At 38.3% G+C, this 26,427-nt stretch overlaps 2 protein-coding genes and 2 pseudogenes across 2 annotated transcripts; 2 read left to right on the top strand and 2 right to left on the bottom strand.

The window, feature by feature from the left end:
• The first annotated feature begins 2,535 nt into the window (after positions 1 to 2,535).
• On the top strand, positions 2,536 to 6,303 carry LOC103952555 (transcription factor bHLH80). The gene is given in 6 exon segments (XM_009364161.3): positions 2,536 to 3,018; positions 3,020 to 3,155; positions 3,274 to 3,366; positions 3,522 to 3,587; positions 5,554 to 5,622; positions 5,787 to 6,303. Coding segments are annotated over 6 exon segments (684 nt in total). The 5' UTR covers positions 2,536 to 2,746; the 3' UTR covers positions 5,835 to 6,303.
• Positions 6,304 to 7,264: 961 nt separating this feature from the next.
• On the bottom strand, positions 7,265 to 9,014 carry LOC103952554 (UDP-glycosyltransferase 88F3). The gene has a single exon (XM_009364159.3). It carries the CDS (start codon positions 8,957 to 8,959, stop codon positions 7,514 to 7,516), a length of 1,446 nt encoding a protein of 481 aa, XP_009362434.2. The 5' UTR covers positions 8,960 to 9,014; the 3' UTR covers positions 7,265 to 7,513.
• Positions 9,015 to 12,441: 3,427 nt separating this feature from the next.
• LOC103952553 lies at positions 12,442 to 17,956 on the top strand (annotated as a pseudogene).
• LOC103952558 lies at positions 17,891 to 20,512 on the bottom strand (annotated as a pseudogene).
• Between the last annotated feature and the right edge of the window lie 5,915 nt (positions 20,513 to 26,427).

Raw genomic sequence — 26,427 nt, forward strand, 5'->3', positions numbered from 1 at the left:
ATAACGATCAAATATTAATGATATAATTGTTGGTGCCATAATTCCTTCTGCTTTTGTGGTAAACTCTGTGTCAATTTAAGGTTGCTTTTGACAAGCTTCGAGTACGTCTTCAAGCTATCTTAAATGAGTTTGTTTTAGGTTGCTTGCTTGCGTCACAAGCAATTCAACTTTGTGATCGAAAGGACTGTGCCATAAAGGGGTTAAATATATGTTAAGTTCTTTTTTATGCCTTACTGACAAAGACTTTATATTTTCTTTATGTTAATGCCAAGAACCAAAAACTGATTAGAACTCTATGTCGGTTTGCAATTTTTATGTAAAGAGAATGATAGAAAGCAAGACAAACAGATAGAAAAGTGAAAAACTGAACGTAAGGGCAATGTAAAAGCTTGTCAAATGTTAATCGAAAGAACAATAACTTGCACAAAATAATAACTTGAAAGTAAATGATAAATACAAATATCTGAGCCAAGTTTAAACTTATTCGGGCAAGATCAATTGTCAGTTGGCGCGAGTTCTTATAAGTACAAGATATGTTTTGGGAAAAAAATTTCAATACAAGAAATTAATACTACAAGAAAAGTAGTAGAGCTATAAACGTAAGAGTATTTGAACTACAAAGAAGAATGTATGAAAAGTAGACTGCAAAGCTTTCAAATTTTTTTGTGTTGAGTTGAGCTTGAGTGTCCTTGATCTATCTTCTTCCCTTATGTTGCCTTCTATAGAACCACATCTTTCTTCTAGAATAAACATTTCCCTGTCAGTTCATTTCCTCTGATTGAAACTACATAATTGCCATTGTAAAATACTTTTCTTATATAAACTCGACTGACCGGTCTTCCTTCCGTGTGGAAGAGGGTTTTTTGCAGCCCATAATTGCCACGTCATAAAGCACTTTTGAATTTGTCGGGCTTCGTACTTCCATTTGCCTTCAAACTAAATACCCATCAGTCTTCAAACAAAATTCAGTGGGTTGGGCCTTGAACAGACCCATGTTTTCAACCCAAACAAGGGGTCCCATTTTTGTAAAATCACATACATACCCTTCCCAAAGACATTTCAGCCCAACAAGGAGTCCCACTTTTGTAAAATCACATACATACCCTTCCCAAAGACATTGCCAAGCCCAAATTATCAGGGCACAAACCCCTTGGCAGAGCAGAACAGAAGAAAGCAAGTAAAAGCATAACCACTTTCCGATTGTGGTGAGCATTTGTGGAACGGGAACCCTAGCTGTCTCCTCTCCTTAAATTTTCCACAAAAAGCATATAACACAAATTCCACAGATTAAATATCTACCTGCCTACCATAATCCACCTCCACGCATCAATGTCAACCATTGCATCCATTTTAATCCACACGTTCATCCACGCGCCATGTCTCGTGTGGGGCTTGACACTCTCTGTGACATTGAAGACACCGTTATTAAACTTATTAGACCATAAAAACGCTGACGTTGGAGCAGTCCAGCCTTACATACATATGTTACCGACCCTACAAGTAACCTGCACGTCATTGTTACTCACTCACCGTTGATTTACCAATTATACAAAATCAAGGAGCTATAAGAGTTTGCAAAACACATATTTCATTTTGGATGTTATCATGTCATTTTCAGAGCGCTTTAGATCGTAGTTTGACGCATATCTTTTAGTTTAAGGGAAAATTATAATTATTACGTACTTAATTTAATCATATCACATGTTTAATGGATATTGCAATATTATGTACTCAATTTAACCATGTTATTTTTCTGTCTAAGGCAAATTAAGATTCCACCATAAATCAATTGATAGTATAAGTAGCATAACTTATTTATAAGCGCATGTAAAATTCATCTTCTCATCAATGCGGGGATTTATTCGCAACATGCTCCCTCACGTATGATAAACTTTCAAGCCTAACATGTGGACAACACAAACGGATTGTCGTGGAGCAAGTGTGAGCCTTAGGCTTCACACTTGAGATATCCTGGTTCTGATACTATTAAAAAGTTGTTAATCTATCACACATTATGTACTATGTTATTAAAATATCTTTATTTTATTAGCACAAAACATAACAATGTGCTCATGTCGTATAAATCTTAAATTGTTCTCAACGGTTTCATTTTCTTGATGTGGTGCAACGTTGAAGTGAGAAGAAAACAAAAGTAATAAAGCAATAAGTTAGTGACTGGTCTGAGTCGCTCACTCCCTCAAGTGCTGTCTCCATCTTTTTCCTCTTTCCTTTTTTACATTCTCCAAATATTGAAACTATCAATGCGTTGATTTATTTTTAACACGTTCTTTTACATGTGATGAGCTTTCAAATTTAACACACGAACAATATAAATGGATTGACATGAAACATGTGTAAGCGTTAAGCTTCACACTTTAAACAATCTAGTTCTGATAGTATAAAAAAATTAAAATTTACCACACGTGATGTAGTATGTTATTAAAACATATTTATTTTATTAACACGAAACACAATAATATGTTCGTGTCGTATACGTTGTTCTCAACTGTTTCCTTTTCTTGATTTGATGCAACGTTGAAGACAGACCCTCATGACTGTCTCCATCTTTTTCCTTTTTCCTTTTTTTCATTCTCCAAATATTGAAAACTATCAAAAGCTCAGAGAGAAAAGGAAGAACGGACAGAAACAAAAATAGAAAATAATTCACTTTTGGTATTATTTTAATAGCAGTTAAGCAAAGCAAAGAGCTGAGTTTGAGTTGAGTGTGAGTGTGAGTCCAAAGCAGATGCAACGGGCAGCCGGCGGAAGCAGTGGCGGCGAAGTGAGTCGAGGAGTAGGCGGACTCGGGCGGTTCAGCTCCGCCCCAGCCGCATGGTTAGAAGCGCTGCTTGAAGAGGACGAAGAGGACCCACTGAAGCCCACCCAGTGCTTGACTGAGCTTCTTGCTGACAACACACCTTGTACGACGGTGGATCCAGCGTTGTATGAGGCTGCAGATGGGTATCTTAGTCGTCAGCATAGCTCACCCGCTGATTTTAATGGCGGCGGTGGGGTCGGGGGGATATTTCTCGGGGTTTGGAATTCCGGGCCACCTCGACCTTGCGTCGTCGTCGTCGTTGTCCCCAAACAGCTCTTCTTCCTCTGCTAATAAGAGGGTTCGGGAGCAGCACCAGTTTTCCTCCGACTCACATGTGGTCAGTTTTTTATTTTTTATTTAATATATTGTTTGCTTATTAATTTGTTAATCTGGTTTAATTCATTAATTAATCAAAATTAAAATTTGGTAATCTGGGTTAATTTGTGAAATGGCAGAAAGTGGAGGAAGGTGGGTTGGAGGATTCGGTGAGTTGCAGGGTGAGGGCCAAGCGTGGTTGTGCTACACATCCCAGGAGCATTGCTGAAAGGGTTTGTAATTATTTCCATTAACGTAACTTAATCACTCGTTAACTACACACTAATTGTATATATTTCTCCAGAATTTGGAAAGTTGTAGGAATTTATTTATATTAATTAGTAAAGATTTCAAACTTAATTTTGTGGCTTAATTCGTAATATTATAGGTCCGGAGGACTAGGATCAGTGACCGCATAAGGAAGCTACAAGAGCTGGTGCCCAACATGGATAAGGTACATACATACACCCTCCAAGATTCCTCCTTTTCAGTTTCCTTTTTTCGTTTTTAGTGTCGTTAGGGCGCGCCGGTTTTCTACACATTTTGGTTCTTCTAGTTCTGCAGTGCAGACATACTTGAAACAAGTCTTAGGGCGCCGGTAAAGTATATGATTGATGTATTCATTACTACATAATAAACCTTTATATATGTTTTAAATCTGGGCAATAACTATCTAGTTTAAGACAAATTTTTGGAATCCGTAACACGACTAAGTTGCATCAACTTTCCTTTAAGCGTCGTGGATGCTTGTTTGAAAAGTACATCAATGTAGAAGATGAAAACCAAGGTTGGTGGGTACAACACCTTTCAAGTATGTGTGGTTTCTACAAAAAAATTATCCCCGTGATAGGTCATCGGTTTATGAAGGGTTCTGCATCAAATTTTGATGGTTAATAAGCATTTAAAAGACTTCTTGTGTACTTTCGTATTTTGCAACTTCTTAGTTTTTTATTGAGATGCAAAGTTATCATGATCTGCAGTAAACTGTAAGCACCCATTGTATTTCAAATTAGCACTGTTCTTATTTTGTCATCCTGGGGGTTAAATTCGGCTTCCAGCTAGTGAGATATGTTTGGAGCTTCTGTATGATCAGAATATTAAATATATGGTCAAAGATAATGGCATACTTAAAAATCAGGAAGCGTGATTCGTGATTAAAGCTTAGAAAACTTAAATCTATAAGGTTAAAAACTTTTTTGGCGCTCTGAAAAATGATATGTAATTATGCTTCTTGCCATCAACATAGGGTAACAAGTTAGGACTTAATTTTACTGACAAGGACAATCTCCTTTAGATAAGAAAAAGTCAGTCAAGAAAATTACAATAATATGACAAAAGTACAGGTAAAACTTTTTTCCAGATAGAGGTTGCGAGTACTCTTTGGCTTGGGAGCTATTTAGATAGAGTTTCTCTACACACGGTAATCGTTGCTATGATGCTGATGTGATATCAATGCTTTTATTGCTTCAAACTGAATCACTTGAATCTCGTATTGAAGAATTTGAGAGAATGAAATCCTTTAAGAGAGTAGCACTTGAGCATTTTTCATTGTATGGGACAAATGTTATGTGAGGGAATAAGTTGCATGGTTGCGGCCTGCGGGTGGAGCCATTAGCAGAGAGATTATTGAAAAGAATGTGTATAAGTTGGTGAACTAGTGTTATTTGGGCCGTTGGTCTCACTTGATTATGGAGAAAGTTATTTAGGGAGGCAAGGTTGACTTTTATGATTGATTCCCTAGTCATGCATACTTTATAAACTAGAGAGGTTGTGCCTTCAGTGGAGCAGAAAAGGTGCAAATATGATGGAGCTGATGCATTTTGAACATTTTTGTATGAAGGAATGCAAGGATTTTGAAGGAGTACGAGGAGAAGAGCTATCCTTTTTGTGGGAACGAGTGTGTTGTTTGGCATTATAGTGGTCGTTGGTTTCCAAAATAGTTTCTACAATTTATTGAGATTGTCGTGTGTGCTATGAAATTTTTACTTTTCATAAATAAAATTCGAACTTGAAATCCTAATACATATCAAACTCGAGTCCCATTCTCTTGGTCACCTGGTGATCAAGGATGCATGGTCCACTCGCCCTTGATTAGATATCAAGGGTTGAGATTAAAACATTAAAAGCATATCCAACCCTTGATATCAATTCAAGGGTGAATGACTGTGCATTCCTTATTCACTAGGTGACCAAAAAACATTTCTGTATAAAACTGTGTCTTTAGAATCCCTAACCCTAGAATTTGTATAAGTATCTTAAAACTTTGCACAAAGAATAGAAACAAGAAGATATTTTGAATAACATCAAAATCTGAAAATTATGTATATGAATTTTGTCAAAACTTATCATGTGTTTATGAAACTAAGCGGACAATAGCTTACAATTGTTTGGTGGGGTGCTTCTGTTGATTTTCCTTGCAGCAAACTAATACTGCCGATATGTTAGATGAGGCAGTGGAGTATGTGAAGTTTCTTCAGAAGCAGATTCAGGTATTATTCCTCTGAGGAGACGCTTGGGAAAGATTTGAACGGAAAAAATTTACATTAGCTTTTCCTTTCTTGCTCCATCTTTTGAATAAGATGTTATGTCTGTCTGCGGTGTAATTGAGGTAATTGAAGGGAAGTTGCATACTAAAAAATTCGAAACATGGCAGGAACTTTCGGAGGATCAGCGCAGGTGCAAATGCATAGCTAAGGAATGATCAGAAGGTACCCGAAATGCCTCTTACTGTCCTACTGTTTAGTGTAATTACTAGATATATTAATTTCAGCCAAGGTTCATCATGCTGGTGGCCTGTTGATAACGATTCCTAAGAGACTTACCTTGTAATTCGAGATACACCATTTTCTATGTTGCATTCTTCTGCAATATATAGATGTAAGAGTGCCATACCTAGATTCCAGGATTCCGCGCTTAGCTGCTTCCACTTGGAAAAGTTCAATCGGTATGATTTTGGTTGTCGCTTCCAAGGAAACAGATTATTATTGTAGTTGTACATTAGAATGGCAAGATTTTTTATTTTATTTTGTTCTTAACACGCTTCATGTATGCATCTGTAATGTTTACTTTCGTGTATCTAGATGTTTATATTCATAAAGTTTTCTGTTCCGTGATGGAGCTATATAATTAGTAAATCGCTTGTGAAATTCTCAGAGCGGTAATTATTTTCAGTTACCTTGTAGCATAGTGATATTGAGTTTCGATGTGTATGTTGTCATCGGAATAAAGGAGGATTCAGGTGAGAGACTATCAACCTGCATATGGCTAATGATTGTTTTAAATACCACAACGAAGCCTTACTTCACTAATGCAATCAACTGTATGACTTATTTAAAATCAGCCAATTAACCCCACTGTCATATTCGATGAAATTTCATCAACTTTGCCATCAAATACTGGCATGACTTAACCCTCATGTGGGAATCGGGTGCTAGGATTTGACGGCAAAGAGGATGAATTTCATCGAATCTAATGGTGAGGCATTAAAATTGGCTAATTTCATATAGCTCAGGGAGTTATTTTACACAAAAAAAAAAAAAAATAAAAAGTTAGTTTTAAGGGTCAGTTTCAGCTAGAGTAATACTTTAGAAGGTCTAACGGCAGTTTACTCTTTTGGAGCTTGATGTACAGACAAGAGCGTACGCTAGCTGTTAGCTTGTACATGAACAGAAATTTGTTACCATAATTAGATGATTTCTGATCATTTCAGCAAATTGCACAAAGTTTGGAATAAAAACCCATATAGAGTAAGAAATGTACGGTCTGCTCGATAACTACTTAGTTTTTAGTTTTCATATTTTGTTTAGATATAAAAAGCAAATACGAGGGAGAATGAGAGATGAATAAGGAATATATGATGAGTTGCGGGAAGGATGCGGAACAAATGCACACGGCGATCCTCATTTCAGTAAGAAAAGAAAACTTCATATGCATTTCATTTGTTACAAGTCGTAAGTATATAAAACTAAAATTTTGAATTAGACATGCGGAATTTACAGTTGCAATGATGTCTAGGCCGGATGAATTGCGATTTTCTGTTGGTTTCGGCATCTGCATTATACACGTTCAAGCGCTAATAAGTTAGTAAGTTTAACGCGGTGTGCAAAATCGACCAACGAACTAACCAACGACTTGGTAAGAAAGAAGTACATAATCTTATTGGTTGGAATTAAGCCTATGGTCAACGTTGCATCAACATTACATCCGAATATTTTGATCCCATGGCTTTCTTAAAACTCTCAAAAGAGAGCACCAAAATCCCACGAGGTGCCAAACTAAGTAACAGAAAACTATATCGCGGAATTGGTTAAGAGTGTTTATCCTTGCACAGGACTCGTCTTGAAATCCAAATGCGAAAATGCGAACCCAAAACTTGCACAGTTATGTAAGGCTACTAACAAAGTTGACCAAGTTTCTGGTGGACGAACCAGTCTCTCCCAAAGCAGTCAAAGCCATCTTCCCCGTTTTCTTGCACCTTTCTCTAAGCAATCTTCCTCCTTCCGACTCCATCAACTCCCTCACTCTCCTCTCCACCTCTTCCGCGTTCACGAACCCATCTTCCTCATCTCTCTGCTCCACCCCGATAGCCATTTCCATGTCCGTCACCAGAACATTCCTGTTCATATGCTGCTCCGCGTAAAGCGGCCAAGCAATCATCGGCACCCCCGCAACCACTGCTTCCAGTACCGAGTTCCATCCGCAATGTGTCACGAACCCACCAACCGATTCCTTCTTCAACACCACCACCTGCGGCGCCCATGACTTCACTACCATCCCCCTGTCTGCCGTCCTCTCCAAAAACCCTTCTGGCAACACACCCTTCAAATCAAAGTCGTCAACTCCATGGACCTGCTTTGTTTTCTCTTCAACCGGCGGCTTCTTCACCACCCACAGGAACCTCTGCCCGCTCGCCTCCAAGCCGTTCGCTATCTCCTTCAGTTGAACAGCCGGGAAGGATCCCCTGCTTCCGAAACAGAGAAACAGCACGCTTCGACTTGGCTGCTTATCGAGCCATGACAAGCAGTCCTCCTCCTCGGCCGCAGCTGCATCGTTACTCAATTCTTTCTCTTCGTCAATCAATGGACCAACGTAGTACACAGGCGGAGTTGGCCCATCAGGAACACACAGGCCTCCAGCAATCGCCTGGAGGATAGTAGGTGGTTCGAGCTCTTCGAACGTGTTGACGATGATTCCGTTGGATTTGGGAAGATGTGAGCAGAAATAGATCATGTCCGAATAAGCAGGGTCGTTCCGGTCGAGCACCGGTTCGACCATGTGTATAGCCTTCAGAGGAGACTTCCATCCGGGGAATTCGAAAACGGTGTCGCGGAGGTCTTTGAAACTCTCGGTGGTTTGCTCATCGATCTTGGGAAAATACAAAAAAGCAGCAAGAACTGCGGCACCAGAAGTGTAGAAGTAGTATGTTGGGATGTTGAATTCCTTCCCGATGGGAAGAGCGGAGGTGCAGAAGAGGTCGATGACGAAGGCGCGAACGGCGGCTGATTTAGAGATTTCTTGGAGGGCACGGCGGACGTGGGGATCGTTCTGGCGGATGAAGTCGAACATGATTGCGGCGCCGCTTATGTTTGGGGTAATTTTATTGGTGACGCGAGGGAATTGGCGGAAGGAAATGGAAGGGTGGGAATGGGAGATGCGGCGGATGTAGGCGGGGATGCTAGTGGTGTCGACAACGCTGCCGCAGGTGTAGAGAATGGTGATGGAGAATTTGTGGGGGCCGTAGCGGTGGACGATGAGCTTGCCCAGCTCCACCATGGAGACGATGTGCCCCATCCCCGGAGCTGCGTACAGCACAATGGCGTCTCCCATGGCGGCGGCTGCGACTGCTGGTGGTAGTTATGATTTGTTTGTGTCGCGTTTTGTGCTGCAATTTGAAGTGATTAGAGAATAGAAATTCAACTGAAGAGAATTAATGTTGGTGAATGGCCCGTGCGCCCCAACCAATTTGTTAGGAGGAAAACAATAAGTCTTGTTAGGAGGAAAACAATAAGTCAATTAAAAAAGACAAGGAAGTTGACCATGATTTTTTTTTTTTTTTTTTTTTTTTTTTTTTTATAAGAAAACTGGAATTGTATTACCGGGCTAAGAAGCCAAAACAGGGAGAGCCTACCGCGAGGCAAGCAAACATCACAACAAAAGAAAAACCGGACAGTGGAGGGGAGTTACAAGGAAGGCATCATAGCCACGCTACTCCGTCGTCCATGATTTGTTTGTCTTTCTATTTTTATTTTTATTTGTTATCTTGTTTGTTAATATACGATTGATCAAGAGATGTGCCACGTTTCTTTCTTTTTAGTCATGAATTGAACAAAACATTTGTGGATTAAAATTGTTAAATTCATACAACTGTCACTTAGTTTAATTACGATTGTCTCAACTTTTATTTAGGACTATTAGGGTGTGTTTGTTTCCCTTCACCAGGTCTCACTGGACTAACAATTAGTCCAATCCCTTGTTTGTTATTTGTGTGGACTAACTTACGTGGGACTAAGTTTCACTCGCCCCGATTGGAGGCCTCACTAAACGGTCTTAGCAAGACCCCCCGAAACTCATGTGCTTGCTAAGACCGTCTCTCTCTCGCGTTCTCGTCCTCGCCTTTCAAAGCTACTCAACGTCGTTGTCTTCCTAGCGTCCTTAACCATTTTCAACCGCAATGACGATGACATCCAATAAATCAGAAACGCCTCTCTCTCTCAACACACCTCCCCCTTCACGATCTAGCAACCACCAAAAACCCTAAATCCCCAAATCAGATAAGCCTTTGAATTCCCACTCAATCCCTATCAGACCCTAATTGAATGGTCGAGCCCTAATGTTCAAAGATTTTGCCTTTTTTGTTGGAATTTTTTTTGCTATTGTGATGAATGTTTGGGGTTCTGGATGCATATTTGATTCCAGTTGTGGTTGCAGAAAGTCCGAAAATTAGTTGATTTTATATCCTCCCATCTTAGTCTGACACTGCACGAAACGTTTCACTAAGTTAGTCCAACTTAGTCTATTTTAAGCCAATCCAGCTTAGTCCCTGAAGCTAGTCTAATCCGAGATAGTTTGGTGCAATAAATGCACCCTTAGATGTTGTGGCAACTGCGGTCTGGTTTATGTTGCTTGAGATTAGAGTTTTTTTGTTGTTTCTTATCGCAACATAAGGCCTAAGTTTGTGAGGGTCTCCCGTTGTATCTTGGGTTCCTACTCTCACTTCACTTTATTTGCTGTTATTTATTGGGTTCCTTTTGGGCCTTATGCTAATTTTTATTGTAATGAAAGTTCTATTTACCAACAAAAAATGTGAAAACATAAGAGCTAATCGAGTTTCTAGAGAGGAGTGAGGATTAAATCGAGTTTTAGAAGATAAAGTGCAATCAAACCGAGTTTTATGAGGCGTGGCTAAATTAAACCTATGTTATTACATTTTTACCCATCCACATCAGCAACTTTAACGACTATTTGACAAAATAAAAAATAAAAACATAGTAAAGTCGAACGAATTTTAACCTTTAAAGAGTAAATTGTGACTTTTGAATTATATTGAGTGTATGATCAAAATTAAAGTATATAAAGCGTAGCTAAACTTAAGTTACATAACCCATACATTTTAAGTTGGTCAAATTTTTTTATATTCATTTTTTAATATACCTTAAAGTAATTATTAAATTATTCCAATCTAATCTTTTTACTAACAGTAACTCCACCCCTAAAATATCCCTGGGTTATTAATCTCTAAGTTACTGAGGAAGGCAATTACTCTCTTTAGTGAACATTAGCTGTCAAAGTGCATCTCAACCTGTAAACTAAATAACTCAGGCAATATTTAAACATTATTTTTTTATAAAGTAATATTATATAATTTTATTATAATTTCGGATAGGAGTGACTCAAACCGTCTTCCAAAGTTCTCACAACTTTTGCTCATTACTCGTAATCAGAACATGAGTGACTCAACCCTTGCATCACACAATATAAGATCTTAAATGACTGACCAATCCGAACCTGCATTATTAGTCATTTTTTTGCAAATATGAAAACTTTGAGAGAAAGATTGGTTGAAAGTACTTGAAAATATTGAATCGTGGTATAAGGTGAAAGAGCATAGTTAGGTATTTAGAGGAAAAAATTATATTTTTTTGTATTTTTTAACTTAATTAATATGGACCGTTTTATTACAAAAAAAAATAAAAATAAAAAATAAAAATTGAAATCCAATAGCTCAGATTGTGACACGTAATATAACAGTAACAATTCCAATTTTTTTTATTTTTTTCAAGTTCGGAAATTCTAACGGTCCAGATTATGACACGTCACCTAGCTATTAGGGTTGAATTTTCAAATTTTTTTTTACAGCCGGTGGAAATCCAATGCCTTAGGTCACGCCATGTCACTCCAAAATCCGGAGTTGTTAGTGCGCCTGCACGCAAGCCCCACTCTTGAAATCGTGTCGACTAATGCGCTTTAACTCAAGATTGTAATTCACGCACTTGACGCAATAAAAATTCTGAAACGTGACTAGCGCCACACCAGCCTGACATCACTACGCCTCAGTCTCTGAGTCAGTCGATTTGAGCCTGGGCACTGTGTCGGGTTTCTAGGAATTAACAGAGGAGTTGGGTTGCGATGTTCCGGGAGCACCTATAATTTGTGGCAAGATGCGTTCTTGGTTGTGATGAAGGAGTTGGGTGAAGGAAGATGAACATAATTTGACAGCCCTTTTTTTTATGATTTGAAAAAATTAATTACTTTTTTAATGTTTTGCTATTTAGTCCAACACTTCATTAAACGCTTCAATAAGTTAGTCTAACTTAATCTATTCTAAGTTAGTCCAACTTAGTCTATTCTAAGTCAGTCCAACTTAGTCTCTGAACCTAATCCAGTTCGAGTTAGTTTGGTGCAACAAACGCACCCTTTAAGCCTTAAGCCATCTCCAATTGACCCGGTCAAAGGGTCATAGGCCAAAATATAGCCCCGTTTTGACACAAAACAAGTCTCCAACTGAAGGCTGGGCCATAAAATAGCCATAAGATTTGCCAGTTGGCCAAAGGAAGTCAACCCACCCGATTTGAGGGGCCCAATCTGCACATCCACTTGCTGGTTGACGTCAACTAGCCGTTAGATTTTGATTTTATTTTGATTTTTTTTACTTTAGGATGAAATTTTAAAAAAATTCTAAATTTTTTTTTTATAAATACCTAAGATATTTCTACACACTGTCTCACATTATTTTTCACCTTTCAAGATTATATTATGGATAGAGAGTTAGAGATGGCCTTAGCTCACTTAAGGCCGGTTCGCACGTTTGCGGGCTAAAAAGAAGTCCTTTTGAGTTTGGACTTTGGACCATGGATCGAGAAGAGAAGGCTAAATTTGAATAGCTTTGTGGAGCGGCTGATTGAAAAGCCCGGGAAAGAAGACGACGGCCGTCGCCATGTCGTCGTGGAACCGCAATTGCTGTCGACTTGAATCATGTTGCTCCATAAATCAAGGCCCCCAAAACCTGAGCGTCCTCTTTCCATTCAATTTTCGACCCTCTGGTTTCCAATGGCCAAGTAAAAGAACCCAGTATGTTGCCTCAAACTGCACCGGCTCAACAGCAATGCTCTCAACTTTGCCATCCCAACTATTCTCTCGACAATGTTGCCTATACAAAACTTGTCCAACACGCTACCAAAACTGGGTCTTCGCTCCATGGCAAACTTGCCCATGCCCACATCATCAAAACCTCCTTTAAGCCCTGTATGTTTTTGCTCAACAATCTTCTCACCGTGTACTTGAGGCTCGGAGAATTCGACAGTGCACGCCACCTGTTCGATAGAATGCCTAAGCGGAATCTCATTTCGTACAACTCCTTGATTTCTGGATATAACGAGGTGGGTCTGTTTGATAAGGCAATAGGTGTTTTTAACGAAGCAAGAATGGCTGTTTTAAAACTTGATAGGTTTACTTATGCCAGTGCTTTGAGTGTGTGTGGTCAAACCGGTGATTTTGAGCTGGGTAAGCTGGTTCATGGATTGATAGTCGTCAATGGATCAGGCTCAGAAGTTGTTATGACCAATTCTCTTATTGATATGTACTCCAAGTGCGGTCGAGTTGATCATGCTAGGAATTTGTTTCAGAGTTCGGATAACTTGGACCATGTCTCATGGAATTCCTTGATTGCTTGCTATGCTCGAATTGGTGCTAATGAGGAAACATTGACCACTCTAGTGAAAATGCATTAGTGTGGGTTGAGCTTGAATACCTATACACTGGGGAGTGCCCTTAAGGCGTGTGGCAAAATTCTTGACAATTCAGGACTATTTGGGAAAATACTTCATGGATACACGGTCAAATTGGGGTTGGACTTGGATGTTGTAGTAGGAACGGCATTGCTTGATATGTATGCAAAGACTTGTGGCTTAGGTGAGGCGATACAAATATTCAAATTCATGCCTTACCGCAATGTTGTTTTGTATAATGCCATGATTGCAGGGTTCCTCCAAATAGAGACCTTTTCTTATGGACATGCAAACGAAGTGTTCAATCTTCTATCAGAGATGCAAAGGCCAGGAATCAAGCCATCAACATTTACTTTCTCAATTATATTGAGAGCTTGTAAATTGGTTGAAGCTCTTGAGTACGGGAAACAAGTTCACTCTCAAGTCTACAAGCATGACCTACAGGGAGATGAATTCATTGGAAGTGGGCTTATTGATTTCTACTGTTCTTTGGGTTTATCTGATTATGCATTGAGATGCTTTAACTTAACTCCTAGGCTAGATATTGTCTCGTGGACATCCATGGTTGCAGGTTATATCCAAAATGGGGAAATGGAAAGTGCATTTGATTTATTTTATAGACTCTTGGAATCTGGAATGAAGCCTGATGAATTCATAATATCAAGCATGCTGGGTGCGTGTGCTGATTTGGCTGCAGCAAGATCTGGAGAGCAGATCCAAGGATATGCTGCAAAAGCTGGATTTGGGAATTTCACTGTTGTTCAAAATTCACAGATATGCATGTATGCAAAATCTGGAGACATTGATTCAGCTAATTTGGCCTTTATAGAGATAGAGAATCCTGATGTGGTTTCCTGGTCCGTGATGATATGTAGCAAAGCACAACGTGGATGTGCAAATGAAGCCTTGAATCTTTTTGAGTTGATGAAGACTTGTGGAATTGCACCCAACCACATCACTTTCCTTGGAGTTCTGACTGCATGCAGTCATGGAGGGCTTGTAGAAGAAGGTTTACGGTAGGTTATAGAAACTGAAAATTTAAATTTCTTTGCTTTTGTTTGATTTGAAATAAAAATCATAAAGATAAGGAAACAAGATTAAATAACTCCATTTTCCTTCTCAAAGTTTCTGGCAAAAATATGTGAAATATGATACAAAGTATGTATATTTGTAAGAATTTCCCTACGTATTCTTCAAGGAACCAAATACGGTAACATAAACAATTTCCCTCCATTTTCATTCTTCACACATCTCTTGTTCTTTCTTTTAGTTCAATTCTTTTTGAAAGTGAAACAAACTTCATCTTATGCTTCTCGCTCCTTGTTTTTTGTTCACAATTCACCAATGGTTAATTTTCTGCTCTTCAGTATTTTCAATTTTCCTGAATTTGGGACTTGGTTGGGAAAGTAAGAGGTGATAAGTTGCATGGAACTGAAATTAACAATAGCGTAGGTAATCCATCTAAGAAGTAATAAAGGGAAGAAAGGGTGGAGCATTTAGATGTAATGAGGAAACTGTATTGTTTTGTAGTCTTGAACGGCTGGGAATCAATTTATAATTGAATAGGAATCATTTGGAGAGATATGCCATTTTGAAATTTATTTTGTTGTTTCTAGGTCATCACGTCAGGCCTTTTCAATTGCAACCCAATATTTGTTTTGTAAAAATGAACACTTGTGAATGCACTTTAAATGCTCACTTCCAGGGTGTGTTAATTTCTTGACTCTTGTTAATGCAGATATTTTGGAACAATGACGAAAGATTATGGCATGTCAACCAATGTAGAGCACTGTGCCTGCGTTGTTGATCTCCTAGGTCGTGCAGGAAGGCTAGCAGATGCTGAGAAGTTCATTTTCAACTCATCTTTTGAGGATAATCCAGTTATGTGGTGAGCCTTGTTGAGTGCTCGCAGGGTTTATATGGACACTGTTGCTGCAAAACGTGTTGCAAAAAAGCTAATTGATCTTGAACCTCAGGCTGCTGCATCATATGTTCTTCTGTACAACATTTACAATGATGCTGGGATAGAGTTACCGGCCAAAAGAATTAGGGAACTGATGAAAAGTCGAGGAGTTAAGAAGGAGCCTGGTCTAAGTTGGATAGAGGTAGGAAACAAAGTTCATTCTTTTGCTAGTGGCGATCGGTCTCACCAAATGGTTCAATTAATTTATACTCGGTTGAAAGAAATGTTGCATAAGATAAAGAAAATAGATTGTATTGTTGGTAAGTTGATTACTTCTGAAACGGAACTTAAGGACAACAAAGTGACCTACCACAGTGAAAAGTTAGCTGTAACTTTTGGAATGATCAGCTTGCCACCATCAGCTCCAATTAGGGTGATGAAGAATTTGAGAGTCTGCTGTGATTGTCATACAACAATGAAGCTCTTCTCTGAGGTGGAAAAAAGAGAAATAATCCTAAGAGATCCTATTGGTTTTCATCATTTCAGAGATGGTGCTTGTTCTTGTAGAGATTATTGGTAGCCGCATTGTGTATGTATTGAGAATTGAGATTGCACCTGGATACATGGATAAATGCTCTCTTGTGGAAGTACAAGAGTCCTTCAGGTCAAAACTCAAAGACAGAATAAATGGATCCTATTTGGAAGAAGGTACATGCGACGAAGCTAAAACAGATTTGGAAACATTGTATGGGAAACTAGTTTGGACTCATCGGTACACAAATATGTCAAAGGAGCCTGGTATATTTAGGTATAATTTACTGATCTCAATGAATTAAATTTAGTATAATGGAAAGTGCGAGAAAGTTATTTGTCTTGGCTCAGTTTGTTTCAATAGAAAATAGTACACTAAAAAGTTCTGAGTAGATTTTTAACTTTATATTTATTTTAACATATCAACAAGTTCTTAGGTTTTCTAGGAAATATTTTTTTAGAAAAAAAAGTACAAGACTGTATAATTTGTTCATTATGTTGAATTGAGACCATTACTAGAGCACAATAAGAAAAACCCTAAATGCTTTGAAATTGTTTCCTTGTTTGTTTTTCCCCCCAAAAGAAACGTATTTCCTTAAATCTTTACAGAATTGACTTTTTAGCTTTCCTTCATCTGTTATACGCTTTCATCCTGTTTCCTCTTCCAGCACTTTCATTTATTACTGGACATGCTAGGTAGAGAAGCAATTGATGGACTGCTTGGTAGAGAAGCATTTGACCTTGGAACAGTACCATCTGTGGCAGGTAACTTTTACTATATGTATCAGTTTTTGTTCTTCCTCGTTCAGATTACACAACTTTACTCAAAAGTCCTAAACTGGAGATGGTGTTTTCCTTAAGATGCCAAATCAGTTACAATTCCTCCTATGAGATTATGATTGTTAAAGGAAGGTCCATATTGTTTATGATGGAGACACTTGTTGGAGATTGATCTTCAAGCCAAGCAATTGACCTCAGCAACTCATCTATATTTCAGGTAACTTTTATTGGCTAAGATAGTTCCATTTACTTTGGACCTTTAACAGAAATCTTTGATCAGTATAAATCGGTGTAGCAAGGGGTTGGAAATTCCTACAAACTGACCCTTCCATTAACCAGCCTGTTAGTAAGTCTTTTTAGTGTCTGCGTGGACGCTGTGAATCCCTTGCCATTCCCCCAACGTCTCCTCACTTCACCAATTCACCATGTCATGTAGTCCCTCAATGAAGTAAAGTTTTATTAGTTGCTAAGTAACATGCCAAACAAAAGGAAGCGCCACATTGAAGCTTCAACGTCTTTATTGGTCAAATATTCAATGTCTTTTTTTAGCCAGAACACTAATTCTTATTTACTTAATTTTATTGCATTTTTAGGATGCAAAACCAGCATGTAAGACTTGTAAGAACTCTGCTTTAAAAAGAAAACAGAACTCCTCAAAACATTGTCGAAGTTTTTGGAGAGGATAACGAGATTATAACTAATTCCACATTCCTTATGTGGGGTTATTGCATCTGCTGTTATTTACAATCCTTCTGATACCAAGGTGGATGTGTGGCCTTCTCCATAGGAAGCATTTTATGTACTCGAAAAATTCAAGAATTTACCTGAAGAAAGGCAAGGTAAGTTCGTGGTGGATCAAGAATCCTTTCTTAAGAACAATATATCCAAGCTAAACAGACAATTGGAAAGAGCGAGATTTAAGAATCAAGAACTTGATGAGAAGCAGCTTTTGATTGAATACCTGGAACTGGAAGGTAAGAATTTTCTTGATCCTGGTCGTCTTGAAAGTTTGATTGGACTTGATCATCAGTTGGATAAAAGAATTGATTTCATTACTAAGCGGATTGAGTTCTTCGAGGGTGTGGGGGCGCAACCAAGTTGATGCCGGAGTTGATTCTGATGAGATGGTGGGAGTCGTTGACGACAACCAAGGCTAATTTGGTTGAAATATGTTGAAACAGCCCATTTGCAAAAGTGAAACAGCCTATTTGCAAAAATGAAGACAGACTTCCTACGATAGACATTACCCAACTCTCGCAATGCAGAGAGCCTTGTTAGTTTAGGATGTTAATTCAAGTAACTTCACATAAGAACAAGTGCAGCATTCTGACTCCATATCTATCATTACAGCTACGGTACAAGTATCGTATCGAAAGTTACCAAAAATATCAACTTTACAAACACAAAAAAGAACGGCATTAAAACACATAATTATCTGCGACAAGCAAAGAGATTCTCCAAATCCAAGTCCTTATCAACAGCATGAACAGGGGAGGTGCTGGGCAAGATACACAAGATGCCAGCTAAGAGCCATTAGTGACGCGATGTTGAGGAACGACGAATATGTATTTAGCTTCTTCAACCTCTCACGCATCTCGTTAAGCCTCTCAATATCAGGCTCAACCACCTGTTGCTCCCTCCTCGAGACTTGTGGAGGCGTCGTGATTGAGGGTTCGCCTTCAGTGGTAGTCCGCTGCTGCTGCTGCTGGCCAGCCTCCCTGCTGATTCTGGCATCAACATGTACTCTCTCTCTTCCTCTTCCTTCTTCCTTCTCGATCTTCATTCTCTCAAACATCACCTGCACGCACATTCTATGCAATGAGAGCAAATACACACGGACCAAGCACACGCGCAAGAGCATAAATGAAATTACTTGGAACACCGCAACAAGACTGAAAATGAAGGCGAATTTAGCAGAGCTGCTAAACAACAATGAAACACGGACAGCCAAATTCCATCCAAAATGCCGAGTAATTAACATACAAGGCAATTTTAAAGTATGCCTAGTAGCTATAGAAATCTCTGTCATTTTATAATGCACAAACTCTGAAAAATATAGGGTTCCGGACTCGCGAATTGTTTCAAGTGCTCATGTCGAACTATAAACACAGACGACCAAGAACGTATTGACGATTAACAATCATGCATGTGAAGGGGATCAGGGAATGGCACACACCAGAGCCAAATCTGCTGGAAGACAAAATCCTCCGAACGATATCACAGCATAAACAAAGTAACTATATAAAAACAATCTACATCAGGATAAAATCATAAGAATATCAGAGCACTAATTGTTCCGTGATTCCGAAAAACAAAATAATAAAAAGCTATTGGTCGATACAAGCATGCCATTAATATAGTATATAAACACCAGACATACAACTTATATATGATTCTAAATAATTTTTTGTTGACGATTACCTTAGTAGATCGAGGCTCCAAGTACATCATATTGAATAAGATCATGGAAAGGGCAGCGATAAGGTTATAGTTCTGCAACATATCCGCCGACTTCCCTCGAAACAACGAGCTTCTATGTCTCCACAGATGACCCAACAATGCCATCCCAACACTATACGCCATGGCCTCAAATAAACCTTGTAAATCTTGCTCTGTACCATCCCAAACTGCTGCGGCGGCAGACTCCCCGCCAACACGTGGCTCGACGCGAACGTAATCCACATGCACATCCCGTAAGCCGTAGCCAGCCCGAATAGATGCGCCACGGACATCAAGCCCTCCAGTAAGTCACCCGATGCTATGGACCTGAATGTACCGTACCAGAACTCTCTTACTTTGTCCCTCAACTGATGCAGCCTCTTCTGGGTCCCACTTTTGATCTCCTCCGCTCCAGCCTTAACCTTACCAGCTGCTTCCTCCGCAGTCTCTTTCGCTTTTTCAGCCAAGTCACTTTTGAGCTCCTCCGCTCCAGCCTTTACCTTAAAAGCTGTTTCCTCCGCAGTCTCTTTAGCTTCTTTTGCTTTTTCCGCCAAGTCACTTTCGAGCTCCCGCGCTCCAGCCTTCACCTTACCAGCTGCTTCCTCCGCAGTCTCTTTCGCATCTTTCGCTATTTCCGCCAAGTGGTCGTGCTGCCTCAACGCATTCCCCTGTATGTCTCCAGCCAACGTGTCCCCCATGTCCTTGGCCGTCTTGGAGGCGTTCTTTGCTTTTTCCGTTGGATCTCTAGCAGTTTCCTCAACCTCGTGCGCCTTATCCGACACCGTATCTTTCGCCCTCTCGTACACATTTTCGACCGCCTCGCCTACCCTGTGCGCCGCCTCACCTACCTTATGCGCCGCCTCCTTTGCCCCGTGTGCGGTCTCCTTACAAATCTCCTTTTTGGTCTCGATAGCACTTGCAATCTTGTGCTTGCATTTTCCGTAGGCATCGCACATGAGCTCTTTCGGACTGTGACCCTCGCCATGGCCTTGGCCAAAGTTGGCGAGACCAGAGGCGGCTTCCTTGATGTTTTCCATGGAGTTGTCGAACGCCCTAGAAATCTTCAAGGGCGATGATACTTCATTTTCGGATAAGGAAGAAGACTCTCTGCGGGGTGGATGGCCGTATTCCGGCGAGATTGAAACTTTGGTTTTGTGGTGGCCATGCTTGTCGTACTCCACGACAACCACCCTGTGCCCATATTTGACAATGACTTCCTGATCCCCAGCATGCTGCTGCTGATGACCTTCTTCCCTCTGCTCGTGCTGCTGGGTCTGATCATTTGGTGGGCTTGCAGACGGAGACCACACCCCAGCGGTTACCAGCGAACTCACAACAAGGAACAGAGCCACAAAGTTCATCATTTTCTGGGTTTTGATTTCTGCGTAAGTACGAATCATACGATGATTTCTTGCTCTTTAAAATCACAAACAATTTGGTGAGGGTTTTCTTTGTTTGCTCAGTGTTGCAAAACAACGGTGGGAGTGGAATTGGCACTTCTTGTTGGTGTGCGACGTGGCGCTTAGGTGGTTGACACGTACTGCGTTGCGAGAGGAGTTGACACGTGTTCACCTGCATGGCCACGTCGATTGATTCGTGTCAATTGGACAATGCTTGAGCTATTGGCCATGCTTCCCTAGTATTCCGATCTTGTTTCGAATCGGTGCCTATTTTGTATAGCATAAGGCCTGCACAACTGCCTGTTCTCTCTTTACAAATAACGAATCATGATCTCCAAATTTTATAAGCGACCTCTGTTAATTTATTAATTTTATTCAAAAATTATTCCTGCAAAAATCATTTTAATCGAAAATCCTTTAATATTTAATTTAAATGTAATACAAATTGACAGGGTAATAATCAGGTAATATTTTTATAATCAATCATCTATTTATGTGATACATTCAAAAAAAAAAAATTCCTGCTCGAAGATCGGCAATGAGACAATTGATACGCACTAAATTGTAAAAGAAATTAGAAAAGAAGGAATTAATGGACCAAGTTTGTTCCTAGAGCAAATACAATTCTTAGGTAACAAATCTGGGTAAGTAGGAGACACGAGATCAAGGGGATTTGGTCAATGGTCTCCAATTTCATTCCTGCTTCAAACCCTATCGTTCATTGTTTGTCAATTGAGCATGATGACTAAAAGCATAAACTGCCAACACGTGGCAAAGTTAACAAAAAAAGAATGGTTTTTTTTTCTTCCCACTCTCTCTCCTGCTGCACGACCTTCGCAACAAGAAATTTTTCATTACGACGGCAATATAGGTAGAACATCACGTGTTTTTATGTAAATGGGAAGTTTTATTTTTTAAGTTATTAAATTTTTAACACACATATCCTACTATTTGTATAGCAACACGTAATGTACCATCATGTGCCTGTCACACTGAAAAATCTCTCCTTCCCAAAACCCTCCCATTCTCCCTAATTTTGTGTTCCAAGGGGTAAAACAGGTTCATTCTAGGCAAGAGTGGTACAATATAAATTGCATGAACCCAACTACTAGAAGTCTTTTCTGTCAATTCCGAAAATTGGCAAGGCTCATATGGCATAGAGCTTGGATGTGTTTTTAAAATGACTGAAAACGCTTTTGATGAAAATGTTTTTGGAACTACTCCTTAGTAAAAATGCAAGTAAATCCTGGAAAATCACTTAAAGTGCTTCCCAGAAGAAGCACATAACTGGTGCTTCTTGCAGAAAGTACTTAAAGTGCTTTTGGAACCCAAAAACATTTTCTCTAAAAACGCTTTCAGCCATTTTACAAGCATATCCAAACGAGCCCATAGTTAGAGTCTTAAGGCATATGACCATTTTTTATCATCACCTTTAATAAATAATAATGTTTATAGAATCGTTTGGAAGTACTTTAAAAATGACTAAAAGCGTTTTTTATTAAATTGATTTTGGATTCCAAATGCACTTTAAGTGCTTTCTGCAAGACGCACAAATCTGATAAAGTGTTTTTTCATAATTCACTTAAATTTTCACTAAATATTGATTTTGAAAATGTTTTGACAAAAAACACTTTCAATCATTTTAAAAGTACTTCAAACGAGCCCTACATGTAAACATATATTATGAAATATGTCTATGTGTTGAATTTTACTACTTTAGAGCTCATTTTTGTTGGGCTTGTAATATTTTCTAAGCCCATGTAAATCATTTGTTTGGAAGAGTGGGCCTTTTCTCAATCAAAAGTCACCTGAATTTAAAAAAGCCTATTTAGTAGCAATCCTCGGCAAAATCATGGTCGCCGTCACCCTCATCCTTTGCCTCTGCAACTGTGATGTCCCGACTCCTCCCTCTCTCTCTCTCTCTCTTTCTCTCCCATATTCGCAAATGTATCGACGCTCCACATGGAGACTCATGCGACCGCGAGACGCAGAGAAAGAGCAGCGGAGACAGAAAAAGCTGTTTTTTTTTTTTTCCGTCTGAAACTGAAGGAGTTGCTATGAAAAAGAAGAAATAACCGAACCGCATACACCGACTGGACCACCTAAACCGTAGGCGGCCGCCTAATTTTTTTTCCAATTGTCCAAACGCCTACGGCAAAATAGCGGCAGTTAGCCATCGCTTAGCGCTGAGCCCATTTTTAGAACAGTGAGCCTAGCGCTTAGTCCGATTTTTAGAACAGTAACTCGATATAGTGCAGAAGCTGAGTATAGAGACATGACAAATGAACTATGTGAATTGTTTTGGTTTAAGAGATTACTGAATTTGGATTTTCTCCGGGATTTGCAATGATTCTCTATAGTTGTTGATATTGCACATAATTCAGTTCAACATAGTCGTATCAAGCATGTTGAGGTGGACAAATATTTCATTAGGAGAGATTGGAGTACCAGATTATTCTATTCATTCGTAAAGTCTGAGGACGAATTGGCAAATGTTCCAACAAAGGCGGTTGTTAGTAAGGGTTTTATAACTCACTCAACAAGTTAAACGTGTATGATATCTATGTACTATCTTTTGAAAGTATTGTCATAGTCTCAACTTAAATTGGGAAGTTATTTATAGTTTCGTATAATAGTCATTGTAATAGGATTCCTACTCTATTGTAAAATTCTCATGTACTCAACCTTCACAAATACAAATTACTTAATAAACTCTAGACTCTATTTTTTTTAGTAAAACGGTAACATGCGTATATGTTCATACTAAAGAAACATCGCCTTTAGCTTTTAGCAATCAAAGGGTTAAAAAAAAATAAAAAATAATCATCTTTTTCTCAACAATATCTTTTACATTTGATCCAATAGCTTGTATATATACATATGGTCATATGAAAGAAAGATCGCCTTGTAAGCATAGGATATAGTTCAGTGGCACTCTGTCAAATACGACTTTCGATCACCTGAGTTGGAAGCTTCCCAAATCCCTTCCCTCCCACTCACAAAGACGAAGAAAACAAAATAAGACCGCTTCTCTTTGTATACATCCTCTTACTCTTTCAATCATTTATTGCAAAAGCAAATATACAATTGGGTAGATGTAACGTTTTGTGTAACAACCTGATGTCACACCTTACCTTGTATTCGCTATCAGTATATGACCAAATTGTATTTTATTTACACCAAAGTCTTGTGCCAGTCAAACTGGCACACCCCAAGAAACTGGTTTTCTTCGTCATACATATCACAATTGAAACATAAAATATATATATTTGATTAAATTAAGTAAATAAAGTAAAATAAAATAAAGAAAGATGCATAATTCAAACATTTGGGCTTTTCTGAGTGTATATCCTTGAAAAAGCAAACCCACGACTGTGAATGTACTATGCAATAAAGGCAGTAAAGCAATTCAGCTGACTCGGCTCATCTAGAAGACAATTTTCTGTTCTTTCTCTGCCTATGCATCTTATCTATTTCGGTAAATTAATTATAAAATAAATATTTTTGTTTCAAAGAGCCATCTCATTCCGTGTAGTAGGAAAAAGTTTAAGGAAAGATTGATTACTTTCACCATCAGCGTTAAGACACATCACAACCTTAAGTTGGAGGAATTTACGTTTTCTTCACAATTATGAGAAATTAATTTTTTGGCAGACATTTTTACTTGTATATCAGAGCATCTCTAAAAAAGATCACAAAATTAAATTTGAAATGTCATGTAAATTTTTCTATGCTATGTAGAGTCCGTGAAATGAGTTTAAATGTCTACAATCTCTAGATTTAGAGAGTCTCTATCCTACTCTTCAAATATTTTCTTTTTCTGACTATTAAAAGTTGTCTTTGTCAAAGTTTACTAAATGAAATACTAAGAAAAATATCAAAAGGGGGAAATTAATATAAAAAAATTATTAAAATTTGTGGAGTCGCAAATTGTGAATCAATAAATTTTAGTCTTCAAACAGTCACGTAAGTAAACATTTAAAAAAGAAAAGAAAAGAAAAACTTGTTAAAAGAGACATTTAGAGAAAACTTGATTCTTAAGCGAGATCAAGTTAGCTTTGCGATTTTTGTAATTCTAATTGTCCTCGAATCTTTTCTTTGTGACATGTTTTCTTTCCCATATAAAGAATATCTACTTTCTTCTAGGCAAAGGGAGAATTATGATTCTGCTGACCTTTGAGGCCAAAAGACTTGACAACATTGACACGCACAGTTCGAAGAAATGAATGAAAAATAATGGATCTGCCTAATTCCCTGACAGGGACAGAGGGAGATCCTAATTAATAAGGATTGCGTTATGTTGGTTTTATTTTTCACGCATCTTTTTTTAATTTTTAATTATCGTTTTAAATGATTTAAGAAAAATTAAAAAATATAAAATAATAAAAAGTATGTGTCAAGTAAAATGAAGTATGTGGATAACATACCTGTTAAAAAGAAAGGATATGCTGCCTTTAGCAAAAGTGTGGATGTTTCGTTTCATCAATGAATGAAGGATCGCTTTCAAGCTTCACTAATAATTATTTTATATACATTGCTTTTGGCAAAAGTGTGGATGTTTCGTTTTCAATGAATGAAGGATCGCTTTCAAGTTTCACTAACAATTATTTTAGCAATTTTCTTTCATCCCATCCAACTAAACATTATCTCCTCCACAAATCTTCCCACTATTATTACTTCCATCTCCATCAAAATTCAATAGTGGTAGAGAGAGGGATGAGATTAAGGATTTTAGTGATTGAGATTTACGTGAAGCCTCATCCTATATGATAGGAGTAGGGGAATACACTTATTTGATATGTTATCCTATCTTCATCGCAAATGCCCAAATATCCATCAGTATGCTATTTATACGTGAACATGAACAAGGAAATGGATTTTAGTTACATACATGTCTGGTTTCTCTTTGTCAACTAACTGATCAATGATTTATGATCCAACGCGCTATTCAATATGATATCAAGAGTTGAGATTAAAATATTAAAATATATCTATTTGTTTTGCACAGTTTAAATCTGACAGATGTATCGTTCTCTTGGTCACTTGGTGATTAAAGATTCATGATCATTCTTTGTTAAATTTAATACTAACAATTGAGAATTAGAATACTAACATAAATTTTATTTATTCTTCACTCTTAATATCAACTCCAAAGATGTGCGGTCATATATTTTTTTGTTACCTGATGATCAAGAGAACATTCTTTTTTGTTATATTCCTATATATGTAAATATTTTCTAGCCATACTTCCTTTCTACAAAAAAATAGTAATGTCTCCATGGCGATAAAAAAATTTCTTCCTTTGAAAAATAGGATAACTAGTGACAAACCACGATTATTCACATCTTCCGGTCCGAATGAGGCTAGTTGAGAATTGCACCCTAGTCGTGTTAAACTTTTATAGCCAAGAACAAGATTAAGTTGCAGTAATACAATCAAGTAAAGCACAAAACCTTTTCCATATAAAAGCATTGCAATTTCACTAACCTGATGAACCTCCATTTGAAGATGCCATGAATGCTGCGAATCGATCTCTGTGCACTGGGACTCTTCTCCTCTCTGTTACATTATTACACGCTCTAACCAAGAATAGGACTTAGTTTCGAATAGAGCACACAGCAGAGGTCACAATATATATAGGCATATATTTCTCCTAATCCAATAAGGATTCCCTATTAAAATCCTTGTAGAAAACAACTTATGTTTTCTAATCCATATCAGTTTAATATCAAAACATAATCCTTTATAAACAATAATTAGTATACAACTTCTCATAAGGCTTTCTTATACCAATTGGACTGTCACTCACTGTCAAAACATCCAATCTCATGTTCATACTCTTACAACTCGTGACCACGATCAAGTAGATTCACAACTTACAAAATACGAACCTAAGACTTACTATTTTTTGCCTTTAAGGAGCTACTATTTGTACTTTTTTACTGAACCACTTGTCGCGATTGTCTCCATGTTTGAATTAAAACGTATGGTATATATTCATGTCGACAACATTGTGTA

This window comes from the organism of the source record quoted next, unplaced genomic scaffold, assembly GCF_019419815.1.
Source record: "Pyrus x bretschneideri cultivar Hongxiangsu unplaced genomic scaffold, Pyrus_bretschneideri_v1 Contig2, whole genome shotgun sequence".
Taxonomy (NCBI): Eukaryota; Viridiplantae; Streptophyta; class Magnoliopsida; order Rosales; family Rosaceae; genus Pyrus; species Pyrus x bretschneideri.